Below are 19,179 nucleotides of genomic sequence, written 5' to 3'. Positions count from 1 at the left end.
ATAGCTTTGCTTAAGAAAAAAAATATGCTAGACATTTCAAAGAGGCCACTTGCGAAAAAAAAAAAAATTGCCCAGGGAAGAGAGAACTTGTTTTTAATTTTCCAAACTTTGGCTGGGATTTGGTATCTTGACTCAGCAAAGCTTATAGTGCAACAGGGCTTGGTAAGCATTAAAGGGGGTAGTGAAGCTTTGCTTTATTTCATAATCCCAATTGTTTTTCTAGAAACCATCAATAGCCTCCAAATGACTGACTCAATTTTTGGATCCAATTCTCATGACTAAGCAAATGTTTGGTTTGAAACCAGCCCACTATAAATGTGTGTGTGCCTCTGACTCCCTGTAGCTACCCCTGGATTTCTCAGCACTGGGGAAACCAACCTATGAACTGAAAATGTCTAAAACTGGAACAAAGGTAAGTAAATAGTCATACTGACTTTCAGCCTACCCACTTTTCACCTAATGGTATGTTGACAGAAGTGAGGAGAAAAGCTTTTGCTTCATTGCCCAGAGGTGAGTATGATAGTGATCCGAGACCAGGGTAAAGAGAAAATGACATGTTTATTATATTTACTACTTTAATAGAATTTTCAAAGACTTTACTGAGGATTTACATATGGTGCTATGTGGAATACTATACAGATGATGTGTAAATAGCATGATGATTTCTGCCTTCCAGCCACTGTTATTCCCTGAATCTCCACAGGAATGGAACATGCTGATAAGGAGTATGTGGAGTAGAAAACTTTCAGTAGTCGGTTAACTGTTTCTGAAATTGGGCTCAACCATTAGTGTTCTTATAGACCACGCAGGACAGGCAAATCAGGTGAATGACATCCCTGGTCCTCCTTCCGACAGTGATTCTTACCCTTTCCCCAGAGTCCTCGTTCACGTTAGGGAAACTGCCTCTGAAATACTGGACTCATAATTGCTGGGCTGGAAATTGACGTCGCAGGGCTTTGGGAATGAGGGAATAGACCTTTTATTCTGTTTCTAGCTCTTCCATTCTCCAGTGAGCCTAAGGCAACAAATTAGAAATTTTCCAATCCATCAACTCTTGAGAGAATAAAAACGAAAATATGGAATGAATACTTGTATATGCTTCACATATATATTCCAGTGGTTAATATTTTGCCATATTTGGTCTCTCTGGCTCTTCACTACAGCTTTTGAAAAAAATAGCATACTTATTATACTTTTGTTTTAAGCATTTGGGCATGTAGCTCCTAAAAACTAGGAATTCCCCTAAATGTAAACATGGTATCATGATCACCTAAGATTTATCATAAATACATGCCATATTCAGACTTTATGCACATTTTCCAGTTGTTCTCAGAAGTATCCTTAGAGCTGGCCAGCTTTTCTCTTGATGGGAGCCGATCAAAGATCACACATTGCATTTTGTTGTCTTGTCTCTTTAGCCTTTTAAATCCGTAATGATCCCCCACCTCTCACTTTCTGTTGTTTTTGAGACACTGACGTTTTTCAAAGTCTGGACCAGGTGTCTTGTAGCAAGCGCTGCATCTACACTTGTCCGATTCCTTCCTTGTGTTTAGATTCACACCAAACACCTTTGACAAAAATCCACACAGGCCGAGTTGTCTACTTCCCAAGGCATTGTGCTGAGAAGTACCTAGTAATACATAATGTAATTGGGTAATGTGTGATTTTTTTTTTCCACATGGAAAGTAGAACTGATCACCATCCTTGTCATCTGGAAGGTTTGGAGAGAGAAGCAGTGTCTAGTGCTCTGAGGTTCTGGAAAATCTATCGTGCACATCCCACTGAAGCATTTGGTGTCCTTGGAGGAACCTCCCCACGCCTGGAGGAAAGCTGTGCATAACCACCCGCCCGGCCGGGCAGATGCTGACATGACCTGCTTGCAAAGCTCTCCGGAGTGGGAACAGTGTATTTCCTTTAGTTCTCGGAGCTGGGCTGCTTATCTAGTTAAATAGCCTGTTAGATAGGCCGAGGGACACAGTCAATGACTTCTTGTTGCTTCTCTCTTTCCATTACCTTGCTAGCAGTTTAATCAGAGCTTGGTGAAAGGAATGGATTTCACTAAGCATATTTTTGTTACTTCAGGGACACTCAAGTCAGTTTTCTTTCTGTTGTTTTTGGATTTGTAGGCCATTTTTAAAAAGTTTGAAAATGTTGGGAATTCTGTAATAATTTCTAGGAAAACCTACATATTTCTTAGCTTTCTCTGAGATTTTGGGGGGGGGGGTTCCAGAGGTCAAATTTTCTCAGCTGATGATAGAGTAGGCTTCATTTCATGGTGGTTCCTCAGAAATCCATTATATCTAGGTGCAACATGGTCTGGCTCTGAGAATTGGAAGGGGAGCTTAGTCCTGGATCCCAGAGCAACATGATGCATGACTGGATTCAATCTTGGGGTGGTTGCTGGTCCATCAGGGGCGGGGGCGGGAGTGAGGGGGTGAATAGGTGGTGACCTTGTAGAGTGCTGTGTGTATTTCCACTTCTCGGATATTGATCTCAGTCCGGCAAATGTGCAGAGGGCAGTGAAGGTGAGAAACAAGGAAGTGAAGCGTGATATTGATCTCACTCCTCATTGAGCATCCTTGGCCAAGCTTCTGTTTGCATGAACAGTTTATCAGAAACCAAAGGCAAATTAAGTACATGGACTACAGAATTTCAAATCTGTTTTTTTTTTTAAAGATTTATTTATTTTATTTGAAAGAGTTACACAGAGAGAGGAGAGGCAGAGAGAGAGAGAGAGAGAGTCTTCCATCCACTGGTTCACTCCCCAGATGGCCGCCGGAGCTGTGCCGATCTGATGCCAGGAGCCAGGAGCTTCCTCTGGGTCTCCCACGTGGGTGCAGGGGCCCAAGCACTTGGGCCATCTTCTACTGCTTTCCTAGGCCATAGCAGAGAGCTGATTGGAAGTGGAGCAGCCAGGACTAGAACCGGCACCCATATGGGATGCTGGCGCCTCAGGCCAGGGCGTTAACCTACTCCGCCACAGCGCTGCCCTGCCCCAAATCCATCTGTTCTTAGAGAAGTTACTTGATTTTTCTAAAGCCCTCTCCACAGGCTGTGCGAGAAGGCCCTGGGCCTCAGTGTGTACCAGGGTAAATGCCGTGTTAAGCGGAGCTAGCCGTGCAGACTGGAAGGCAGCCACAGACCCCTAGGCAGGAGTTTTGCACTGCAGTCCACTGACTTACCTGCAAGTGCTGGGAACTTTAGGCAAGTCACTTCACTTCACCTGAAACAAGTGTAGCAAAAGCTTACTGGCAATTACAAGTCATTCATTAAACTGAGTGCTTTATGGACGTTATCCCATTGGATCCTCAGGCCATACTGCCACCGTGGATACTGGTATCCCAGTTTGCAGGTAGAAGCCTTAGGGAAAGCTAAATGTCCACAGTCATATAGCCAGTAAGTACCACTCCCACGTAATCACTGAAGAAATTCGAGCATGGCTCCTGATTCACTTTTCTGGCTTTATTTCCCGTCTTCATTCCTTAGTCAAATGCAAGCTTGGTGAACTACTTACTGTCCTTACAAGGGGCCACTTTCTTTTACTCCTTTCTTTGAACATGCTCGTCCCGTTTTCTTTGCCTCTGTAAAACACCTGCTGATTACCTGGCTCTCACACCGTTTTTTGTTTCTTTTAAATCAATAAAGCAAATCAGCCACAAGGTGGCGGCATAGTGCCAGGAAATTGGTCCCCTGCAGCCTGTGACACTTGTGGTTTTGCTTCAAAGTATAATTTAGAATTGATCTTAGATTGTGGAACTATTGAGCAAGAAGGGACAAACTTTGTAGTGCATTTATGGCTTTCTCGGTGGTTTTTAGAAGTTGCTTTGGGTATGCCTAGGAGTCCTGGGAGTTCTATCTTCCATTTCAACCAGAAAAGCTCCTGAGTTTTGCTTTACGGTCAGGACTTCCAGGTTGCCCTCTAGTCCTTGCATTTGGCAAACCGGAAGCTGACACCCAGACCGGTGAGTTAATTAAGGCGGTGGTGGTGATTGTGAGGCTGTAGCTCAGGAGTCCAGGATTATTATTTCTGGTTTATTAGTTCCCATGGCTGCCTTCGGAGGCTCCCCCCAGGCATTGTGGTAGAAACTTGCTAAGAGCTTGAAGCCAGATGCTTCTTGCCTTGTTATCCTGCTACTTCACAGCTACTCTGCTGGCCATACATTAATAATACAGTCATAGGAGGTTGCTCCTTTGGGTGTGCTCTGTATAGTATCCGTCTGAAATAAGCTCTCTGAAGCGAAAATCAATTTTATTTTTTCTCTATTATATCTTCCATATTACCTGGCATGGATTTCTGCATTTGGAGCTCATTTGCATCAAGCACTTGTTGAGAGTCTGTCAAGTGCTGGGCACAGCAGATCCATGTTAAATTAGACGTGGTGCCTCCCTTGGAAGAAGCCTGGTACAGGTCTGACGGGAAGGATAGATACATACATGTGTTGTTTATAATGTAACGTGCTAAGTACAGAGGGCTGTGGGACCATCCAGGAAGAAGCCGAGAACTTGACAATAAACTGCTGGTGTGTATGAAAGCACTCACGTGTTTTGCTTCATGTTGAACCTTCATTCCTACTGTTAACAAGTGAAGTTGCCTGCGAGAACGCAAACACGAGGCCAGGTCAGCTCACGCATTCTCTCAGAACCGAGGTGAAAGGAATTTCTACAACTGGCCGTATGCTCCGAACATTTGTTTCATCTGTGGCTAAAGGCACCCCCACTCAGTTCTGTTTGTCCTGTATTCCAGATTACCTTCTACGAAGACAAGAATTTTCAGGGCCGCCGTTATGACTGCGATTGCGACTGTTCGGACTTCCACACGTACCTGAGCCGCTGCAACTCCATCAGGGTGGAGGGAGGCACCTGGGCTGTGTACGAGAGGCCCGACTTTGCCGGGTACATGTACATCTTACCTCAGGGGGACTACCCAGAGTACCAGCGCTGGATGGGCCTCAACGACCGCCTCAGCTCCTGCAGAGCGCTCCACCTGGTGAGGCGGGGGTGGGGGAGCGGCGCGCATGGGCTGGCGGGGGCGCGCACGCTCGCTCTCTTTGCCTTTACGTCCAACTTTTCCTTCCTCTTGCTGGCTGGCTGGCTTTTGGCAGCTGCTGAATACAATGTTAGGTCAGTTCTTTGCAAGACCGAATGCACTCGTCGCTTGGGCGGGGCTTTCTTTCCTCTCTGGGGATTATGAGGACTCACACTTGGCTTTGTTGCAGTGGGAAGTGGGGGTGGGGTTCAGCTCCTGGAGCTTTCGGGCTTGGAAGTTCTGAAGCACACGGCTCCCAGCTCTGGAGCCGCCGGTGACTTCCGTAATGGTTGCTGTTTGTGTCTGCCTGGTTTTTGTTTCTAGTCTAGCGGAGGCCAGTATAAGATTCAGATCTTTGAGAAGGGGGATTTTAACGGTCAGATGTATGAGACCACTGAAGATTGCCCCTCCATCATGGAGCAATTTCACATGCGAGAGATCCACTCCTGTAAGGTGCTTGACGGGGCCTGGATTTTCTACGAGCTGCCCAACTACCGTGGCAGGCAGTACCTGCTGGACAAGAAGGAGTACCGGAAGCCCGTCGACTGGGGTGCGGTGTCCCCGGCCGTGCAGTCGTTCCGCCGCATTGTGGAGTCGTGACGGGACAGAGCCGTGGCGGGACGGAGCCGTGGGCCTCCTCCTGGGGTCTGAATGCTGGCTAGCCTTGTGGTCCAAATAGACATCCTAAATAAAATAATTGACATGCATCCCACTGCTGACTGTCACACCTCTCTTAAATGCTTTCAGGGATCAGCCATGTAGCGCCTGCTATAGCAAACAGTCACATAAAGCAACTCATTTGTCAGATTTCCAGTCTAGGTCTTTGGGCCAAACAAACTGGGACTGCATTAAAAGGATATAAACCCCTAGTGCTATGTGGCAGTTCCTTTTCCTTCTGTTTGACACCAAGGCAACAGGCACAGCACTGGTGACTGCCATCCAGAGTGCCTACATTACCCCATTTTCTCTCCGCAGCTCTGGAAGAGAGGTGATTTCTCAGGGAACTGAGACTTGGTCTAAAAACTTACCCAAGTTCACCAGCTGGTGAATGAATGGAGGAGTCAGAGTTTGGTCCAGGCTACTGCTGCATCAAAAGCCACTGTTCTTTCCATTTCCATCTCATTTACTCCATGCATGTTAGCTAGAGATCTGTGTGTGGAATGTAAGTAAAAGCCCTTGAAAAGTTTAAAAGGTAGAAAGGACAGGGTCTTCTGAGGGTCCAATTGAGGAAACAGAATACCTATCAAGAATAACCAGTAGGGGGCCGGTGCTGTGGCAGAGTGGTAAAGCTGCCAACTGCCATGCTGGCATCCCATATGGGCACCGGTTCAAGTTCTGGCTGCTCCACTCCCAGTCCAGCTCTCTGCTGTGGCCTGGGAAAGCAGTGGAAGATGGCCCAAGTGCTTGGGCCCCTGCACCGAGGTGGAAGACCCGGAAGAAGCTCTTGGTTCCTGGCTTTGGCCTGGCCCAGCCCTGGCCTGTTACAGCCATTTGGGAAGTTAACCTACGGATGGAAGACAGATTCTCTCTCTCTCGATCTCCCCCACCCCACCCCCCGCCCTCTATGACTTTGCCTTTCGAATAAATAAATCAATCTTTTTTTTTTTTTTTTTTTTTTTAAAGAATAACCGGAAAGGACAGGGTTATTGCTTGAAGATAGCACAGCTCTCACTCACCTGCGGTCCTTTGTGTAAGATCCCGAGACTTTTGGGTCAGTTCCTTCTCAACAGTAAGCTCGAGTTCTTTGTGAAAAGAAAGGGCATGGTAGACAATTTGATCCTACTTTGCTGTGGTTGAAGTGTTGCTTAGGTGAGTGATGCTGGCTTTGAATAACCCTGAGATTTCATTACTTAATCTGGATGAAGAGGAGAGTGCTGAACACACAGCATCACTGGAGTGGGCATTTGCATAAACCTGGGCACATGCTGGAGGCACCTGCCTTTAAAGGAGACGGCAAAGCCCAAGTCTTCTAGGATCTTTTCCCAAGGACGAATTTGAATTGCTAAACCTCCCTCTGTGTGTGCTCCAGACTGCAGTGTATACTCTCCCCCGGATGTTTTCATTTGTTATATGCCCTGTATTTTGTCATTTTTCTGCTCCAAGTGAGAGCTTCTGAGAAAAATGGGTGCAAGGGAGGGAGGGAGGCGCAGTGAACCAAGGAGAAGGAGCGGGAGCCAGCTGTTGAACTGTGCAGAGTTCAAGGCCCACGAGCTGCCTGCAGCCACCAGGCCTGGAGCTCGTCGTCCCACCAGGGAGCTGACTATCCTTACGTCCAAAACGAGAACTGAGCCAGGTGCTCTCTCAGGTCCCGTTAGACACACTTGCAAGCTCTAGCCGACAGAAGGAGCACACTGAAAGGCAAGTCGATGACCACAGGCTGCTGCCACTTAGTTTTGCTTTTTTTTTAAAAAAAGATTTTATTTATTTATTTGAGAAGTATAGTTACAGACAGTGAGAAGGAGAGACAGAGAGAATGGTCTTCCATCTACTGGTTCCCTCCCCAAATGACCGCAATGGCCGGAGCTGGGCTGATCCGAAGCCAGGAGCCAGGAGCTTCTTCCGGGTCTCCCACATGGGTGCAAGGGCCCAAGCACTTGGGCCAGCTTTTACTGCTTTCCCAGGCCACAGCAGAGAGCTGGATTGGAAGAGGAGCAGCTGGGACTCAACCTGGTGCCCATATGGGATGTTGGTGCTTCAGGCAGAGGATTCACCTACTCTGCCACAGCGCTGGCCCTGCCACTTAGTTTTAATGGCACAATTTCTGGAAGTGACCTCAGAGGTCCTGCCACTCACTTCCCACCAAGCAAAGAGGCTGTGATAAAGAGAAAGTTAGCGCCAGCCTCTTCTCTCCTACCAACTGCTGCTGTGTTCCTTGGCGAGCTGGTCACAGTCTGTTCAAAACAACCAGAAAAGCATTCTGGCAGCAGGATAGGCAAACACGTGTCAGGATGACTAACCACCACAGAAGATGGCTTTTGACAGATCAAAACAATGATCGTTCGGGGGTGTTAAATGCCTCTTGCTTCATGCGCTCATCCAGAAAGCTCGCCACCATCCTCCTCAGCTGACACACACACCAATCAACTTGGACTTACAGGAATTTGTCTAGGATATTTGTTATGAGAGGTCAAAAAAACACTCGATGTCCTCATCTGTCAGTCCATCTCAGCTCTTCTTGCTGGTGTTAGAACAAGAAGCCAGCATTGTACCTGTTAACCACACCCAGACAGCACCTGCCTACTCAGGTACCTCCTACCTTTTGTTGCTCTGAAATGGAGGAACCTCATTGAGCAGGCGCCTACTTAAGTCATTTCAGCCCTGCTGCCGTGCCAGGCGCTTCTCTGGAAATGTGCCAGTCAGAGAACATCACTGCCTCACGGTGAAACACCCAGGGCTGCCATGTAAAGCCTCCAGAGTAGGGTTTTGCTGGATTAAATACCGTAAATCCCAAGTATTAGAATACAAATGCAGTATCATTACATCCCAGGTAATGCATGGGACATCACTAAGAAATTGTCATTTGCCTAAAATTCAGTGTAACTATTTATTTAGTAAATCGGCAAGCCTACTTCCAGCAGGGCTGAGTGACCTGGGGCTAAGAGCACAGGGAGTGGTCCAGGCTGTGGGAACGGGAACACAATCCTGCAGAAAGGCATTTCATTACTTGCTGCAAAAAAGAACAAAGAAAACCACTGCAAGCCAACGACATGTGTGTCCAGGGCCCACGGCCTGTCGACCACCCATTTCCAGCCTTGGCTTGTAGGAAAATGTTCCTCACATTGAGTCAAGATCTGCTCCCCCGCAACTTTCAACCTGCAGTCCTGGTTCTGCTTTCCATCTGGTTCTTCAAGCACAAGGTGGCCCTTTAGATCCCTCCGGTTGCCTCCACGCCGTTCCTCACTGCAAGTCCTATTCCTTCCACTGCTTCTCTCCTGATGCACTGGTTCCCAGACTCCTCACCGTGCTGGGCCTCTCTCCTGTGCTGATTGCAGTCTGACCAGTGCAGACGACATCAGAGGGACCACGTGCAGTCCTTCGACCCTCAGATTTATTCTGCCGTTAGCTAAGCCCAGCTGTCTCTGTCTTTCTGCCAACCCTGATATGGGGCCGGCCTCCTTTGCCTAAGACCTGACGCTCCTGTTCAAGGGCTGGGGCGTTCCCTTCTTTAGCTCTAAAATATGTGATCTAACACATATAATCTCATTTTCCTTATCTGTGAAGCCAAGATAGAACACTTTGTGGGCATTAAAATGAGATGATGAATAAGACACACATCATATGTATAGTCGATTCTTGTTATTTTCAGTAGGTACACCCTATACAGACATCTTAAACACCGAATGGCAAATACTGAACTATTACCCCTACAGGGAACAGAGGGTTGGGTTCCTGTGAGCCTCCTCTCTCAACATTTTGTCAAACGATCAACACATGGACTGTTGGTTCATTAATATGGCACTCACAGCCCAAAGCACTGAAACTCGTGCTGAAGGAGATGATCTCACACGCGCGTCGTCTGCGGAGACACCCCCGCCTTCTCAGGTGCGGGGACACGGGCAGCACGTCCTCCTGCACCACAGCTGGCCTCCATTTTAAACAGCGAAGTCAGCCAACAGCACAACAACATGGAGGAGAACCTGGCGCTACACAGGAGCACAGCGAGGCACTTGTTTACTGGGCAAGAGCTGAAACCAGGAGGCGGAGTGTGTGTTCAGCCTCAGCTGAGAACAGGCTCGTTGGACAACCTGGATTTCTCACCACTCCGATCGGGTCACGAAAGCACCACAGGTGGTGATTTGAGAATTACAAATAAATTCTAGCAGGAGAGTGAGTCTGCAATCCAGGGTCTAAGAAATAATGAGCAGCCCCCGGACTTCACCACCAGGATTACGTGGTTCCAGATTAGCACTAGTTCCTGGTACTGAAGTAACATGTGACCACACTGCCTGATCTTTCTTTTCTTTCTCCTTTTTTTAAAAAAAATTGTTTAGCTCTTTTATACCTCTTTCCATTTCCCAGTCTCTTCAGAAAAGCATCTCTGCTTTTCTGGCAGATATTTTAGTTGGGAAAAAACACCCCAGAATGATGCAACCCATAACACTACCTTTAAAAAGAGCCGAGGACAGGCATCCAGTTCAGTGGTTAAGACATCGCTTGGGACACCTACATCCCGTGTCAGAGTGCCTAGGGTCAGGTCCCAGCTGCCTCCTGACTCCGGCTTCCTGCTCACGCACACACTGGGAGGCAGCAAGCAATGGCTCAGGCACTTGGGCCCCTGCCACCCACATGGGAGACTTGGGTTGAGTTCCTGGCTCTTGACTTTGGCTCGGTCCCGCTCTGGCTTTTGAGGGCATTTGGGTGGTGAGCCAGCAGATGGAACATCTCCCTCTGACTCTCTGTCTTTCAAATAAAATGAAAATCTTAGAAGAGCCGTATTTTACTTTTCACAGGGTTTGGTCTTCTCTCAGCTGTCCCATAGGCCTCTCCTCTGGTTCCAGCATCCATCAGTTTCCAAGGGCAGAAGACCTGTCCCTAGGGTCACAGAAATTCCTCTTGCTTTCTTACCTCTTTCTATTGTTTCTCTCTCTCATCCGGGGCCTTTCAGCTTGTCACAAAGCTTCCTCCCCTCCCTTTGGCTGGCCAGCCTCTGGCACATGCAGGAGGAAAGGGGCCCTTGAGTGTGGCTTCAAGGCAGGGGAGAGGGGAGAAGTCTCTGTTCATAGATACCTCTGGCCACTCACGCTGCAGAGTGCAAAATCAGCCCCTTTGGAGCTGGAGGGGCTGGCAGTTTTCCCACATACCGCAGCAGCTTAGCGGGACGGGGCTTTCTAGCCAGAGCCTCTGGTTCCAAAGCTCTCGGTCCTTCCACAGTGAGAGGCAGCTTGTTTCCTAAATATCAAGAGACAGAGTCACAGTACCTAGTCGGCCATAGCATGAGTGTTGTTTTGTTTTTTTTTCTTTTTCTTTTTGACAGGCAGAGTGGACACAGAGAGAGAGAGAGAGAGAAAGGTCTTCCTTTGCCGTTGGTTCACCCTCCAATGGCCGCCGCGGCTGGCGCACTGCGGCCGGCGCACCGCGCTGATGCGATCGCAGGAGCCAGGTGCTTCTCCTGGTCTCCCATGGGGTGCAGGGCCCAAGCACTTGGGCCATCCTCCACTGCACTCCCTGGCCACAGCAGAGAGCTGGCCTGGAAGGGGGGCAACCGGGACAGAATCTGGCGCCCCGACCGGGACTAGAACCCGGTGTGCCGGCGCTGCAAGGCTGAGAATTAGCCTATTGAGCCACAGCGCCGGCCGTTTTGTTTTTTCTAAGATTTATTTTATTTATTTGAAAGGCAGAGTTGCAGAGAGAGAGAGAGAGGGAGAGACCAAAAGATCGATCTTTCATCTGCTAGTTCACTCCCCAGATGATCGCAACAGCTGGGGCTGGGCCAGGCTGAAGCCAGGAGCCTGGAGCTGCTTCCAGGTCTCCCATGTGGGTGCAGGGGCCCAAGGACTTGTGTCATCTTCAATTGCTTTCCTAGGTGCATTAGTCGGGAGCTGGATTGGGAGTGGGACAGCTGGGACTTAAACTGGTGCCCATATAGGATGCTGGCATTGCAGGTGGTGGCTTAACACTGGCCCCAGTGATTCATTTTATAGTTTTATTGATATATAATTCAATTGTCATACAATCCACTTGATTAAAGGCAATGGTTTGTAGAACATTCACAGTTGTGTGCAACTGTTACCATAGATAATTTTTATGACTTTTTTTTTTACCCAGAAACCTTTTATTTAAGGTACACAAACTTCATGCATTTCATAAATACAACTTCAGGAACATAGTGATTTTTCCCACCCTACTGGCATTTCTACCCTTCTTCCTCCCTCTCCTATCCCCATTCTTATTTTTTCACTAAGATCTATTTTCAATTAACTTTATACATATAAGACTAACTATACTAAGAATTCAACAAATAGTATGAAAAAAAAAATGTTCCTCAATAGTCAAGACAAGGGCTGTTCAAAGTCATCGCATCTCCAAGTGTATGTACGACATTTCGTCACCTCAGCAAGGAGTCCTACCTCCTCTAGGGATCACTGCCTTACATAGCTCCCCATCCCCTCAGTCCTGAGCAAGTCCCTCATCTAGTTTCTGTATCTGTATTCGCCTTTCCTGGGCATTTCGTGTGAATGAAATCATGTAAGGGATGGTCTCTCTTTTTTTTTTTTAATTTTTTTTATTTTTTGACAGGCAGAGTTAGACAGTGAGAGAGAGAGAGAGACAGAGAGAAAGGTCTTCCTTCCATTGGTTCATCCCCCAATGGCCCCTGTGGCTGACGCACAGCGCTGATCCGAAGCCAGGAGCCAGGTGCTTTTCCTGGTCTTCCATGCGGGCGCAGGGCCCAAGCACTTGGGCCACCCTCCACTGCCTTCCCGGGCCACAGCAGAGAGCTGGACTGGAAGAGGAGCAACCGGGACTAGAACCCGGGGTGTCAGCACTGCAGGCAGAGGATTAGCCTAGTGAGCCACAATGCTGGCCAAGGGATGGTCTCTTATAACTGCCTTCTTTCACTCAGCATAATTTTGCAGAGTTCATCCAAGCTGTAGCATGCGTTGCTGCTTTGTTGCTTTCTATGGCTAACTAATACTCCATCGTATGGAAATTGCTTGTGTAGCTATTCATCACTTGATAGACATTTGAGTCGTTTTTAATGTCATAAACATGGGTGTGTGAATTTTTATGTGGACATATATTTTCATTTCTCTAGGAGGTATTCCTGCGAGAGTAATCTCTGGACACACAAGCCATTTCCTTTTAAATTCTGGCAGCACGTGGGGACTTAAAAGTCACACAAAGCTAGGTTAAATTCTAGTTCTCCTATTCTCTTGTAGGATTTGGGGTAAACTTTTTAGTCTTAGCCTTCTCAAATGCGAAACAGAGAAGTACCTCTACTCCCCAGCAGTTTTGTTGGTATTAGATGAGATACTGAGGGGAAAAATCTTAGCTCAGGAAATGACCCAAAGCAGCAGGCACTGAGTAGGCATCTTTTGTAAGATATTCCAAACAGGGAATCCCCAAATAAGAGGCACAAGAGGGTACCTTGGTGGTGAAAGACTGGGCACCAGTGGGCTGGGGTTTCTCCAGCACCTGCCTGCCGTAGTGATTGGTGACTTACGAGCCTATCTGTGACCTTCTAGATCCTTCCTGGAGAGCAGGTGGGTGAAGGGAAGGTGGTGGTGGGGGACGCAAGAGGGCCAGAGAGCTCTGTGCAGCCCAGGGGAGTGGCTGCTGCCAGAGAGGGGACGTTAATCTCCCTCTGCGTTCCTGCCAGGCCCTGTGCTAGCCCCCGGGTCTCCTGTCAGCCGAGCGATCTCATTTCCTCCCGCTCCGGTCCCATTTCCCGGCACCACGGTGCCCCTTTGTGAGTCAGCAGTCGCAGCGACTCAGCACCCTGGTTGAGTGGTTCTGGAATTGATTAGCTTTCAGAGGAAATCCTTCCAGCACTTTACCTCTCAGGGCACAGCAGGCAGAGACTGGGGCCCATTGTTCGCAGCCCTCTCCCTGTGCAGGCCCCATTAGCCTGCTCACTGAACCGTGGGCCCCGACAATGGTGGGACTTGGCTGTTGTGCTGACCTTTGCGGTTTCTCAGCGCGGGCACGCTGTGGGGTTTGCCTGGAGCCGCAGCAGACCTGTGACCCTGGCCAGGCTCGTGCACCGGGACCCAGCCAGTGCTCAAGACAGAAAGAACCCTTTAGACTGTGTGCCTGTGAGTAGGAGGAGGGAGAAGCGAGAAAGAGAAAGGAAGGGGGGCTTCCTGCAGGTTGGTTACAGACACGCTTTGGAGGCGTGCTCTGGAGGCCAAGGGTGTCGGTGTTTGTGGGAGTCACGTGTTACAGCCACTCGGCTCACATCTGTATTTGCTATTTCAGAGTTTAGAAAGCTCTGGGACACACAGCACCTCGTCTGAGCCTCACCGTGGCTAAGTAAGGAAAGCAAGTTATCATTATGCCCATTTTACAGATGAATAAATTGAGTCACAGAAAAGCTGTGTGACTCAGCAGTGGCGGCGGCGGTGGTGGAGGTGGGGGGAGGGTTATTACATGACTTCCTAGGGCCCTATGGTCAAGAGTAGCCCTCTGCTATACCAGGTGTTTGTGGCAAACGTCTTCCCTGTGACAGTGACAATTTTTTAAAAAATATTTATTTATTTATTTATTTGGAAGGCAGGGTTACAGAGAGGCAGAGGCAGAAAGACAGAGAGAGAGAGAGAGAGAGAGAGAGAGATCTTCCATCGCTGGTTCACTCCCCAAATGGCTGCAACGGCCGGAGCTGTGCCGATCCGAAGCCAGGAGCCAGGAGCTTCTTCCAGGTCACCCATGGGGGTGCAGGGGCCCAAGCACTTGGGCATCTTCTACTGCTTTCCCAGGCACACTAGCAGGAAGCTGGATCGGAAGTGGGGCAGCCAGGACTCAAACAGGCATTGCAGGCAGGGCTTTAATCCACTGTGCCATAGCGCCAGCCCCAAGAGGACAATCTTAAGACTGCCATTCCCCCATGTCTGTCATACTTTCAGGGTTGGTGGCCCTGTAATTCAAGTCATGTTAGTGAAATAGGTGGGAGCGGGAGAAGCAGACTGGGGGCGGGGGCCGGGTGTCTGAGAGCATGCCCCACAAAGCCAGGCGGACACGCTGCCGCCTGTTTTCCTCCGTCCCCATCCTGGAGACAGAGGAGGCAGCTCTGTCGGGCAAAATGGGGGCTTCCTGACCCCATCTTGTGTAGTCCCTCTGAAACAGATCCAATGCATGGAAATCGACAAGTGGCAAATTAGAGCAAAAATTTAACTTTAAAATGATTACCTAGGGGACTATCGAAAACACACATGGATGGCCGGCCCTGTGGCGCAGTGGGTTAAGTGCCTGCCTGCGATGCTGACATCCCGTATCAGAGCACTGGTTCGAGCAATGGGGCTGCTTCCAGATCCAGCTCTCTGCTAATGCACCTGGGAAGGAAGCCTATGATGGCTCAGTATTTGGGCCCCTGCCGTCTGTGTGGGAGACCCAGATGGAGTTCCTGGCTCCTGGCTCCAGCCTGGCCCAGACCTGGATGCTATGGCCATTTGGCAAGTGAACCAGCAGATGGAAGCGCTCGCTCTCTCTTCCTCTCTTCCTCTTTCTCTCTCCCCCTTGCTAGGTGTCATTATTTCAAATAAATAAATACATAACAAGTCTTTAAAATAATTTTAGATGCAATTCAAAGATTTTAAAAATCCATGTCCATAGGACATTGCTACCTAAGAGATGCACGAGAGAAAATGTGTAAGGTGTTAAAAGGCGACAAAAGCCCAGACTTATCAAAATAGATTCCCTCAGTCTGTGACATTGTCAACCTGTCCTGGAATGAGAAGCCCTTCCTTGCCTTGGGGAGGTAAGAGGAGCCTGCATACCACAAACTCCAAACCTCAAAGCATTAACTGTCTTTCCTGTCTCTGTGTTTCCTGTCGAAACCCCCGTCTCTGTCTCCCTCTCCCTATTTGTGTGAAGGTAAATTAGATGAGAGGGTCATTGGGCTGGGCTGGACCCCCTTGCTTAGGGGTTTGGCTCCAGAAGCTCAGCAGCAGAAGAATCACAGCCTCTGCCCTGGGCAACCAGAGGAAGCAGAGCGGATTGCTTGCTGGCTTTACGCCTTGACGGCCCTGCTTGTCCGGGGAGTTGGCTTTGTGAACATAGCATTTAGAGACTCTAAAACTCACCCTTTCTGGATTGTGTGACTTGGTAACTTCTGGCAAACATACACAGCTGGGTAACCACCAACACAATCAAGATAACATTTCCGTGGTCCAAATTCTTTTTTCTTATTTGTATTACTGAGCCGTATTCTGTCCTGTGGATGTAGCCCGTTTTGTCTGACCATTCCTCATGTCAAGGATGCTCAGTTGTTTCCAGGAAGACTTGCTTTTTGTTTGTAGTGGTTTCAAGTTGCCCGAAGTGTCTACCCAGGCCATTTTTCCCAGGATAACTGTGCACTTGTTCCTCTCTCAGATGATGTGGCTGGGGGAGGTGTTTAGACTTCCTGGAAATCCAGAGTTGGCAAAATGACACATGGGAGGTGGCCTCCTGGGGATCTTCACTGTGTTTGTCCCTAACCTAGGTTCAGAGGGTCATTAGCTGGTCGCCCCGGGCCCAGGGCTAGCTTCTGCCCTATCCTGCCCCCAGCCTCCCCCAGGAGAAGTTTCCCTAAGGGAACCTGGCTCCCTTAGCCTCTGGTTTGCAAGGGTGATCCTTGCAAGGAATAGGTTCTGAGGCCCTAGCTGGGAATGCAGGCCACCAGTGGGCATGGCTTAATTTATAGTTTATAAACATTTAGACAACTGGTATACCAGTCTCCATTTTTTTTTTTTTTTTTTTAATGCTCTTGTTCCTGGCTTGCAAGGGTTAGCAAGGGCCCAACAAAAGCAGGGGGGTGTCATCCGAGAGTTTCTTCTTTTGCTCTCCCTCAGGCCCCAGTGGCCTTTTGCGGATTCAGAGAAATCAATTCCGTCCCTAGAGGTGCCTTGTGCTCCCAGGGTGTAGCTGCTGTGCTGGGAGCATCCTCCCTCGGCACTCCATCTGCTCCCCTGACTGACAGCAGCTGTCAGGGCAGGAGAAAACAGCCCGTGCTTGGCAGTCTCCCCTGCGTCCCCATCAGCTCCCTCGCCCACTCCCGCTGGCGCTGTTTCCTTCTCACTCTCCCGGAGCCCAGTCTCTACAGATACCTCCCCCTCCTATTTAGCAGGAAAATGAAGGCCGAGGGCTGGCGTCTGCCCAGCCTCTTGCCCACGCCCACACCGTTCTTCCTATCCTTGCGCTCTCAGATTCTCAGCTCCTCTTAGGGAGCTCCTGGTCCTCCCGCTCACCTTCCCCAGGGATCCAACCTCTCACTCCCACTTCTGTTTCCCAGTCTCTGCCTCCAGAACCCCTCTCTGTCCTGGCTTCAGAACCCAGCCCTCTCCCCACCCCAGCCTCTCTTTCCTTGTCCAGTTGGTCACAAAATCCTGTCCAATCGACCCCCTGTGCGTTTCTCAAAGCCATTCTGTCCCTTCCACCTGCTGCCTGGGGCCTCTGCTCATGTCCCAGATGTGGCATGCTCACAGCCCAGCCCTCTCTGTCCCTCCCCGCCAATCCACCAGCCGCACGCACTCTTTCAGGGCAATCTTCTCTAAACGCACCTGCGACACCTCCTCGGCTGAACCCTTCTCATCGTGAGGCTCCGAGTGGTTGTTGAATAAAACCCTGACTTCCCGGGCCATGACACGTGTCTGATCACACAGCGCCCAGAGACCTGCAGCCCAGGGCAGGTGTGCAGTGAGCGGGGCACCTGCATTCCAACTGGCTCAAAGGCTCAGCTCCCTCCACTTCGCTGGCACCCTCACCCCTCTCTAACCGGCTGCCAGCAACTCACTGGCAGGTCATCCGGGGTGTCATGTTGTTTCCTGCAGGGGAATAACTCTCTTCTTGTTCTTTGTGAGCAAGACAGTGTGCCCTTAGGGGCTTCTCTGACAACACCTTGTTCTTCCATGCACCTGGGGATCCTCCACCCTGACCTCTCCCTCAGCCCTTCCGGCCCTGGGCTGGAGTAGATCTATCCGCGTTGCTCTTTCAGCCTAGACTGTGAATCCTTTGAGGTCAAGGACCATGTCTTTTGTCCTTGTGTCAGCAGAGTAGATGTTTCTTGTTAGATATTTATCGTGCACCTACTATGTACCAGGTGCTTTGTGTACCACTGCCAGGACTGAGGGGCTAGGAGTTAAGAGCACAGTCTCTTGAAGACCTAATTTTTTTTAAGATTTATTTATTTATTTGAGAAGCAGAGTTATAGACGGAGAGAGGGAAAGAGAGAGAGAGACAGAGATCTTCCATAGGCTGGTTCACTCCCCAGATGGCTGCAATGGCTGGAACTGGGCCAATCCAAAGCCAGAAGCCAGGAGCTTCTTCCTGGTCTCCCATGTGGGTGCAGGGGCCCAAGGAGTTGGGCCATCTTCTACTGCTTTCCCAGGCCATAGCAGGGAGCCGGATTGCAAGTGGAGCAGCCAGGACTCGAACCTGCACTCGTATGGGATACCGACACTGCAGGCAGCGGCGGCTTAGCCTATTCTAAGCTGGACTTAACATCCTTCTCAAGGCTCTCGGTCCTCAGAGTCACAGCGAGATGGGCTCCCTGTCCTTCCAGAGCTTCTGTGCCCAGATTGGAAGCAAAAAGTTCCCTACGTGAAGAAACAACTGAGTAAACAGGAGGCGCTGGTCAGCCATTGTACCAGAGAGAAGTAGCTGGGTGAGTGGGTGGCCCACTGGTGCCCCTGGGAGGGGAAGCCTCGTCCCAGCACCTGCAGGGTTCTCTGAGCAGCAGTCGCTTGCTCTGCGGCTGGATGGAAATCACTGGGGTCCTCGGGCTCCCTTCCGGGTCAGGTCCCCTGGCAAAGAACTCCTTCTACTCAGCTTCCGGGTGATGTGACTGCTGTGGGTCCTGGGCTCAAGGGCTCTGCTTCCATCTTTGTCAATGACTGGCTTGGATGGGCCCATCTTCCCTGTGCTGACGGAAGCCAGAGAAGCTGGTTTCTGAGCTCAGAGGCTGAAAACCCAGCCATGGACGGGAAGGACTTTACCAGAGCGATGAGAGAGACACTGAGACATCTCAGGACCCAAACCCCATCAGGAGGTGACAGGTCAAAAGGGCTGTGTGGTCACAAATGAAAGCTTTTTACAACGTATACAGGCAGCCTAGCATAATGAGTAACCATGAGGATGCTTGTGCTGTACAAACCAGGTTCAAAGCCTAGTAATTCTGACCAGCTGGGACTGGCGCTGTGGCCTAGCAAGTAAGACCTCTGCCTGCAGTGCCGGCATCCCATATGAGTGCCAGTTCAAGTCCCGGTTGCTCCACTTCAATCCAGCTCTTTGCTATGGCCTGGGAAAGTGGTAGAAGATGGCCCAAGCACTTGGGTCCCTGCACCCGAGTGGGAGACTCAGAAGAAGCTCCTGGCTCCTGGCTTCAGATCAGCCCAGCTTTGGGGAGTGAACCACAAATGGAAGACTCTGCTCTACCTCTCTGTAACTCTGCCTTTCAAATATATAAAATCATTAAAAAAAAAAAATACTGACCAGCTGTATAACCTTTGGCACTTAATCTTTCT

The 19,179-nt window shown here is 49.5% G+C and overlaps 1 protein-coding gene across 1 annotated transcript; it reads left to right on the top strand.

Moving 5' to 3' along the window:
• Positions 1–349: 349 nt before the first annotated feature.
• CRYGS (crystallin gamma S) lies at positions 350–5,738 on the top strand. Its single transcript, NM_001099960.1, is given in 3 exon segments — positions 350–412; positions 4,745–4,987; positions 5,351–5,738. Coding segments are annotated over 3 exon segments (540 nt in total). The 5' UTR covers positions 350–391; the 3' UTR covers positions 5,627–5,738.
• The last annotated feature ends 13,441 nt before the right edge of the window (positions 5,739–19,179 follow it).

The sequence above is a fragment of the Oryctolagus cuniculus genome, chromosome 4, assembly GCF_964237555.1.
Source record: "Oryctolagus cuniculus chromosome 4, mOryCun1.1, whole genome shotgun sequence".
In the NCBI taxonomy this organism is placed as follows: domain Eukaryota; kingdom Metazoa; phylum Chordata; class Mammalia; order Lagomorpha; family Leporidae; genus Oryctolagus; species Oryctolagus cuniculus.
The sequence above is the reverse complement of the archived record's forward strand: the minus strand, read 5'-3'. Positions and strand labels throughout refer to the sequence as shown.